Source organism: Sinocyclocheilus rhinocerous, unplaced genomic scaffold, assembly GCF_001515625.1.
Source record: "Sinocyclocheilus rhinocerous isolate Xijiao unplaced genomic scaffold, SAMN03320098_v1.1 scaffold3060, whole genome shotgun sequence".
NCBI classification, from domain to species: Eukaryota; Metazoa; Chordata; class Actinopteri; order Cypriniformes; family Cyprinidae; genus Sinocyclocheilus; species Sinocyclocheilus rhinocerous.
This window is the reverse complement of record NW_015635031.1, coordinates 21,886-30,263: the sequence shown is the minus strand read 5'-3', so window position 1 is coordinate 30,263 and position 8,378 is coordinate 21,886. Positions and strand designations below refer to the sequence as shown.

Genomic DNA, 8,378 nt, shown 5'->3' with positions numbered 1-8,378 from the left:
TTCACAGACCGAGACGGCAGAAAGCGCATCCTGTTTGCTTTCATTATTTTACAAAAGCACGTTTTGTTAAGTGCACACAAATAAACGTAGAGTCTTTGCAGATTTGAAAGATGTATTACTCTTATCTTTATGACCAAAAATGAGGGATTATTTTAAGAGCAAGTGAGCGTACCGGTGTCTCCATCTGTCATGCAGTGAGCTGCTGTTCAGCACAGACACTTGAACAGCGCACATTTCTATAGGTAAACATTAGATTGAGTGGCCATGTAAAGTTGATAATACTTACATATTTCAGATGATAAGCCATATTTGTGGTGGATGAATGAGAGGCGAGTGTTTGGATGTCCTGCCAGATGTAAGGCCTACTGTATTACCATAGACCAGCCGTTAATGATCTGCATGATATATATAATTTCATGATATGATATAATTTAAAATGTATATATGTGTAATGATATAATGCATATACAAATATATATACTTATTTTAGGTATTTATACACATTTTTCACAGTGGTTGAAATTAAGATTTGCACTTATTTCATGAGCATTTGTGTTTAGCCAAATTAAATAATAAAAAAAAAAATCGTATCTTTTCAGTCTTATCCATAAAGTTTTGTAAACACTCTCTCTTTTATAGATGGTTCGTATTTTCTTCAGCACTCCTCTTCAGAAGACACAGATCAAGACTTCACCGTTTCTTCCCAAGGCCATGTAAAGTTGATAATACTTACATATTTCAGATGATAAGCCATATTTGTGGTGGATGAATGAGAGGCGAGTGTTTGGATGTCCTGCCAGATGTAAGGCCTACTGTATTACCATAGACCAGCCGTTAATGATCTGCATGACTTCGCCAATGTGGATCTTTTTTCTGCGACTAAGCTAAAATTTTGGTCGACCAAGCCTCTTCTGGTCGACTAACGATTAGCTATTGCCTGAAGTTCATCCTCTTTTCCTCCCTCTGGCTGCACTTTCTCTGAAAGAAAAGAGGAGACCCCAGCCCTTTCATACTGATATGCCAACAACAGAAGACACCTACAGCTGTGGAACACTGGATTCCATTCCCTCACGTTCCAGTGCTTCTGTAAGCATGCTGGGAGTCAGGGAACTCAGCCAATCACGCGATCGTTGCCTCTCTGAGCCTTCAATGTATTTTTCCACACCCCAAACACTTGCACCGACTCATACACCTGTTATCCGCCAATCCAGCTACGATGCGGCTGTAACAGAGAGCAGAAGTGAGCAGTCACGCAGCTCCTTGGGGTTAAGCCCAGAACAACAATCGCACAATTCTGGAATGGGTACAAGGAGACGCCGTTACACTTTCTGGAAGTCGCCGCAAATCCCCACCCGCTTCCGTCATCCTGCGCAGAGATTGGCCAGCATGTCAAGTCTGTCATCTACTGCCACTTCTTCCCTCAGTTCTCTGGATAGTACATTGTCTCTCAGCTCGGCGGATCCCATCCCCAGCCCTCAAGATACGCAGTCCCGGCCTTTTCTGTTTGGAGCTGCTGCGAAACTGCGGCCACTCACACCTGAAATGTCCAGAAAGCGCTGGACAAGTACTTTCACTTATGAAGAGGAAGAGAACGTTTGGAGAGAGAAAGTTCAAGAGACAGACAATGAGAAAGAGAGTGAATTTGAAGTATCTTTTCATGACTGTGATGGAGAAAGAGCAGTAATGGATGGAGAAAGAGCTGAGAATGAGGATGCCACAAGCTGTGAGTCCTTCGGCGACATTCATGAGGTTAAAGGTTCAGCAAGACCACGCATGCCAGAGTGTCTCTCTGAGACTGTGTGCAGCGTGGAGTTTAGTGTGAATCCATTACAGTCCTCCACCGCATGTCAGATAAAGCCCAATCCTGACATGAATTCACAAGCGGTCTCGCTGAATCCATACAGTATATGGACAGTCCCACGGGTGAATCCAATTGACAGTGTGATACAGGAATCCCAGGTCACACAAACACTCACAAACACACCCGCAACGGCACAAAAGCCATCAAGTAGCAAAGCAGAAAACTCTGCAAGTCAGATACAGCTGGATTGTCCAAAGGCTCGCTCAAACATTCATGCCTCAGGTGGGCAGAAAGTGAGCGGAATGAAAATCACAGTCTTTCCTTCTGCAGGAAGGGTGATGCTAAAACATTCGAAGGTCACGGATCAAACTCAAAGCGTCTCGGTGGAAACAGAGCAGAAAACTGAGGGAAAAATGCGAGAATCTGTCAAGGTTCAGATCCCACAGACACTGTTTTATGGTCATAATGTTCCACTGGTGTTACTTACTACACCTCCTCAGCAAACGTCAGTCCAGGTGAGGACACATTGTGCTCCTCCTGATAATGCGGATATGACAGACGCAGGTTTGAGTGATGAATCTAATGTTAGCTTTGTCGCGACTGATATTAGCAACGGTGTAAGCAGTTACCTGGCAGAGAAAAGTCCTACCGTCAAATCGATTAGTCATAGCTTGAGCACTGCTGATGACCTGCGCCGCCCTGGCTGCATTACTGAAACCGTTAGCCCTGCTGTTAGCATTAGCGGGGGTTATAGTGTCAACCCCAGTATAAAAGTCTTTCACAGCGATGCTAATCAGAGCATGGCTTATCCCAAACCCACTAACAAATCCTCAGGAACTTTTCGTCACACAATCTGTATCAAGCTCCCTGGCAACAGAGGGACGGCACAGAACAAACCATTATCATAACTAGATGTGATGTAATACTATGTGGTGGTGGGGGTATGCAACATTTTCAATTTCAATGCAATGTTCAGTAACACTTAAAGCCTTCATGTATAATGCATTATAAAGGTATTCATAATGTGTGTTGTAATGCATTGTGTTTTCATAATTATAATCAAAGTTAAAATGCATATTATAATATTTGAAGGTTTGATTGTCATGTGTTTTAATGCATTATACTTTCTAAAGGTGTAGCAATGAATAATATAAGTGTTACAATGTATTACAGCTGTGGTTACAATTATTCATGAAATCATACAATGCATTATAAGGTGCATTACAAGGCATTATTCATGTATTAAAACTACTTTTATAATGCATTATATATAAAGGCTTTAAGTAAATTGTTAGCCATTTTTCCTAAGAACAAGCTTGAGTATAGAGTCTGCAGCTGGTATGAGCATGTGTGTTTACTTGTAGTAGAGGCCACAGGCATAAGATGAAAATGCATTTCCGCAGGGATCTGACTGCGGGGTGCGCCTTTTCAAAGGCATCTGCAGAGACACGTGATGCAGTGGTGTGAATGGAAAACTCATTGTTGGGTTTAGTCCATGCTTGTAACAGAAGAAGAAAAATCTCTGGCCACAAAAAGCTGAAAGAAAGTGTAAAGCAGTGTTGGCGGTATGGGGTGTTTTACTTCAAAGAAATAAATATATTAAGAAATGATCCAAGTTCAAATTAACTATAAATACATTAAGATTTACGTTACAAAACTGAAACCAAAACAGACCAAAGCTTAAACCAAAGTAAGCTAATATGAGAGCATTTTTAACAATGTAAAGTCTATTTTATATAGAATAAGGCATACAGAATAAGGGTTTTCAACCATTCTCTAAAAATACGTTTTGATGAATGTTGGTGTCTAAACAACACTGGACCCAACTGACTTTCAGTATGTGGACAAAATAAGCTGAAACATTTTTCAAAATATCTTCTTTTGTGTTTTAAGGACATAGAAGTTTGGAACAACATGAGGGTGAGGAAATGATGACAGAATTTTCATTTTTGGCTGAACTATCAGTTTAATACATGAATTATATGATTTTTTAACTGAATTTGCCATTACTTCTGTTTACTACTCGTTTTTCTTTCTGCTTTCTAAATTCTAATCAGAAATTAACTGCGAAAGTTGTATACACCTTAACTTGGTTAGCCCTAAAATATACATTTGATAAAATCTCTAAAATGTTCCATGAGTCCCTAGAACCCTAGTTCCCTAGTTTGAAATCCCCTGGTTTAGAGTACATGGCGTTAGAACCAGTAGTTGTTAATATTTAAAGACAGTCAATATATAAAAAGACAATATGCATGTGCTTCAGGCAGAATTGGAAGTTAATGTGATGGTAATCACACTCTTGTGCTAGGAGATTTTAAGTGCTTTAGTGCAAAAGGGTAAACAGCAGACAAAGGGCATCACTATAGTAACAAAGCCTTGAGATTTTGAACTCCTCTGACATTTAACACTGCTCCTAACTAATGCTCAGAAGCTGTGTGCATGTGCATGTGCTAAGTTCTCATTATGTTCAAGTTACTCACATGTGGTTTACTCTTCATCAGTCTAGAAACCAAAACAACAGAAAGCAGTGGGGAGTTACAGAAGTAACAGCAGGCGAGAAGCAAATCGATCTAAGTGCTTTCATTCATTTAACAGAATTTATCTTTATGCACAGGTTTATTTTCACCTAATTCAAGACTGTTGTGTGTTTTTATCTGGATGGTTGTCATGTTTTTTTTAATATGTAATTGTACTTTAATTTGTTTTGTAAATTGGAACACTTTTATCACAGATTGTATATCTAAAAAACACATTGTGTGCAATTGCTATGCTATTGTTGTAACTGCTTTCACAGGTAGGATACATGTATACAATAACTGCTTGATCAAACATGTAAAAGTGTTTAAATAAATTCTTTCTAAAATAAATTCCATAGCTTATTTTGGGTTGTTTCCTAGCTCAAACTAGAACCCCTTTTTTAACCTAAAAAAGGAGAATGTGACATGTTGTTTTTAGAGACATCTGTAAATAGACCAAGATTGCAGCATGTGCCTGAAAACATGTTTGGCTAGCATTTAAGTAAATGCCCATTAAAGCCAGAGTAAATGGAGGTTCGCTAAATCAATTCAGTTTTTTCTCCCTTAGGGAGTGCATGAAAAAAAAAAAAACATGTAAACCTTGAATATGATGTTAGGCGCTTTGGATAAAAGCATGTACCAGTGCTTGTAAAGTTAAAGTAAATGTAAAATTAAATAACAAAGTACAGACTTCAGTACTACTAAAATATTCTGGTATCAGTTCAGACAGAGCATCACAAAATGAACCACTTGCAATGATGATGCTCCAATCAATATCCTCAGAATTATTATGCTTAGAAGTTACTGACAATATCTGCAACCACTTGTTCCATATTGCATTTCTCTGGCCTATTGTGTTTATTATCTCCAACAACAAAGCACTTGAGCGTGATGTAATTTTGACTACAGAAGTGGGAAGTGGGGTCATTTCAAAACTATATTAAGGCAGAGTAATTATACTCTACATTGCACTAATGACAACATATGGCTTCATGTCGTTATCCCATGAAGTATTTATTGTTTAAATAATCTTTTAACACCATAAAATACTAATCTCAGTTCTTATGAGTACACAATTTGTTTGCCAAAAGAGTAGCCATGTAACTCATGTTTTCTAGGGTCAATTACTCCACTTAAAATCTAATTAGAGGAAATGAATGTAATTTTTTTTTTTTTAATGTGGAGGCCTAGATGAGGAAGCTCTGGCGCAAACCACATGATAATTGAAATCAATAAAACAGAGTGAGCTAAACAAGTTTTATAATTGTATTCTGGCACAAGTTCCTTTGAAAATGTGGTGTTGTAGTTGTTGTTTCATTCCGGTTTTTTTTTAAACCAGCAAAGACCAATATGAATTGAGCTTGTCTTCTGAAGATCTGCATTATAGCTGAATTTAATTTGTTTCATATTAATGAACTTTATGCAGTTATTGAACTGAATGGAACCAACACTGAACTGACTGGAGCTGAATAATGACATTATTTATTTGGATTTGCCTCATTTTTGAAGTTTGCATCATCGATTCTATTACTTTCATGTATAATACTGTGAATCTGCTTTGAAACAATCTCTGTTGTATAACGTGCTATAAAAAAAGGTATTCTCCGCACTCTGTTTCATCCTTCACAAGCAGCTCAGTGCTTTCAATTCATTTTGATGACAAAATGTACATTGATCATTTTGTGACACTGATGTCTCTCTCCTCATTACCCTGAGGCACATGGGTGTAGAATATGCGGGGGACGTTTCCACCCCCCGACTTTTGATAAAACGTGAATTTGCCCCTTGCACTTTTTTCAGTCAAGTGTGTTCACATAGAGGTTTTTCATGGGCAAGTGTGAATAAATCTAGATTTATATTCAAAGAGATGAGATAGTCAACTTGGAACGCTAAACACTATCATGCAGTGGATGTTTCATTCATACTCGAAGCCGTGATCTGCTTTTTCCTGCAGAAAGTCCAAGACGAATTTATAGAGGTAATAATTTATGACGTGCCAGGAAATCCCTAATATGGACAAAGACATCCAGTTATCGCTGTAGCTAAGCCGGATAAAAAAACTGAAATGGGGTTAGGGTACGTGGGCTGGATTAGCTCACTTCCAGAATAAAAATGTCCTGATAATTTACTCACCCCCATGTTATCCAAGATGTCTGTCTTTCTTCAGTCGAAAAGAAATTAAGGTTTTTGAGGAAAACATTCCAGGATTTTTCTCCATATAGTGAACCTTAATGGGGACCAACCAGAGCCGGCCCGACCTAATAAGTTATATAAGAGGTTGCATAGGGCCCCTTGGCCTCCAGGGGGCCCCATGTCAGGGTTCAGACAGTAATGCTCGACAATAATAACTTTTATAAAGTTTCAGTTCCGTGTGTTAATGTTTGAAAATTAAGAGGCGGAACTATAAAACTGGTGCAGACTGCAGAGAAGTGGGAAAAGAAAAAAGAAAGTGAGCAACATAAGGGTACGTGATGGATTTTGAAAATATAATGTTGAAATGGCTTTTGCTGCATCGTGCTTTGAAGACGCGCTGTGCCAGTGTAACAACAGCAATGAACATGAACGGTATTGTTATCTTAGGCTCTTCAAAATACGCGAATAATTCTTATCAGAATTATTATCAGAATGGTTTAGATTTTTAGAACGCATATATTATCTTATTTTCCATCGACCAGTTAAGTTTTACAACACTGTGCTGCGCTTTTGCTGTGTAAAAGTTCGGTCAGATTTTCTCATTGATGTGAACAAAGCTGCAGACGTGCTGAATAAAAATGCAAGTTCACTCTGACAGGAGGTGGCGCTTTAGGAACAGCAGAAATACACCGTTACCGTGGTTACCCTTGTACACAAAGCAGAACCCCGCAAGTGCAACTTCTGACACCTGCTTGTTTGTCACAGAGGTCAAAGGAAGTCAAACAGTATTTACATGTTTTCAAACAGCCATTCGGATTTTTTAATCACTTTGTTGTTTATAACACAAATATTTAAATATACCATATCTTTATTCAAACATTTGTTAACACTTATAAATTTTTGCATTTTAATCAGGAATAAAACATGCCAGCCCAAAATAGATCATTTTGTATTATTATTGATAATAATAATAATTAATAAATAAATAATAAAAATAAATTATTCTCTTTAATTTTCATAATCCAGGTGTTCTTGCTTTATTAAAGAATTAATCTCACAAAATTTTCATACATTTTTCTGAAAGCAATTATGGTTAAGCTTTTGCGTTTTTAAAAGTTTTAAATAATTGTTAAAACTGCTTAATTAAATATATCTTCATATTTATGTATTGAAAGATAAACACTGAGTAGATGATTGAGACAGTTTGGTATTTTTTTACAACAGGGTTATTATAGTTAACTCAAATAAAATAAATATAAAAAAAAAATGTTACTTGAAATAAAATAAATGTTAACTGAAATAAAATACTTATACTGTTTTATTTTAGCTAGTTGACAAGGCAACATTTCCCATTTTCATTTAGTTTATCTTGATGTTCTAAAATAACTAACACTAAAACTGAAATAAAATGTCATAACTATACAGAAAATCAACAAAACTAATAAAAACAACAAAAACAAACAATAAAATTACTAAAACTTTCAAATGAAAATGACAGCAGAAAATATAAAAATAACATAAAAATAATTCAATATATTAACAAAAACTATAATAGCACATGAATGATACTAAAATAACATTGCTTTACAATAAAGTGTCAGTGTAAGATGTATACAATGGGGGATGGTGGGTAGTTATGAAGGGGACCCTCTTTTGAAAATCTGCTTAGGGCCCCCAAAATGCTAGGGCCGGCCCTGGGACCAATGGGCTGAAGGTCCAAATTGCAGCTTAAATGCAGCTTCAAAGGGCTCTACACGATCCCAGCCGAGGAATAAGGGTCTTATCTAGTGAAAGATCTGCCATTTAAAAAAATAATAATAATAATTTTAAAATAATAATTTAACTTTTTAACCACAAATGCTCACCTTGCACTAGCTCGACCTCACACATTACATAATCACGTTGGAAAGGTCATGTGTGACGAAGGC

At 37.0% G+C, this 8,378-nt stretch overlaps 1 protein-coding gene across 1 annotated transcript in view; it reads left to right on the top strand.

Moving 5' to 3' along the window:
- Positions 1-2,727, top strand: part of LOC107746244 (uncharacterized) — a 31,655-nt gene extending 28,928 nt beyond the window's left edge. The window contains exons 14-15 of the mRNA XM_016560376.1: positions 640-713; positions 931-2,727. Coding sequence (XP_016415862.1) covers positions 640-713; positions 931-2,709 — 1,853 coding nt within the window. The 3' untranslated portion in view covers positions 2,710-2,727. The remainder of the gene's footprint in view (positions 1-639; positions 714-930) is intronic.
- Positions 2,728-8,378: the final 5,651 nt, after the last annotated feature.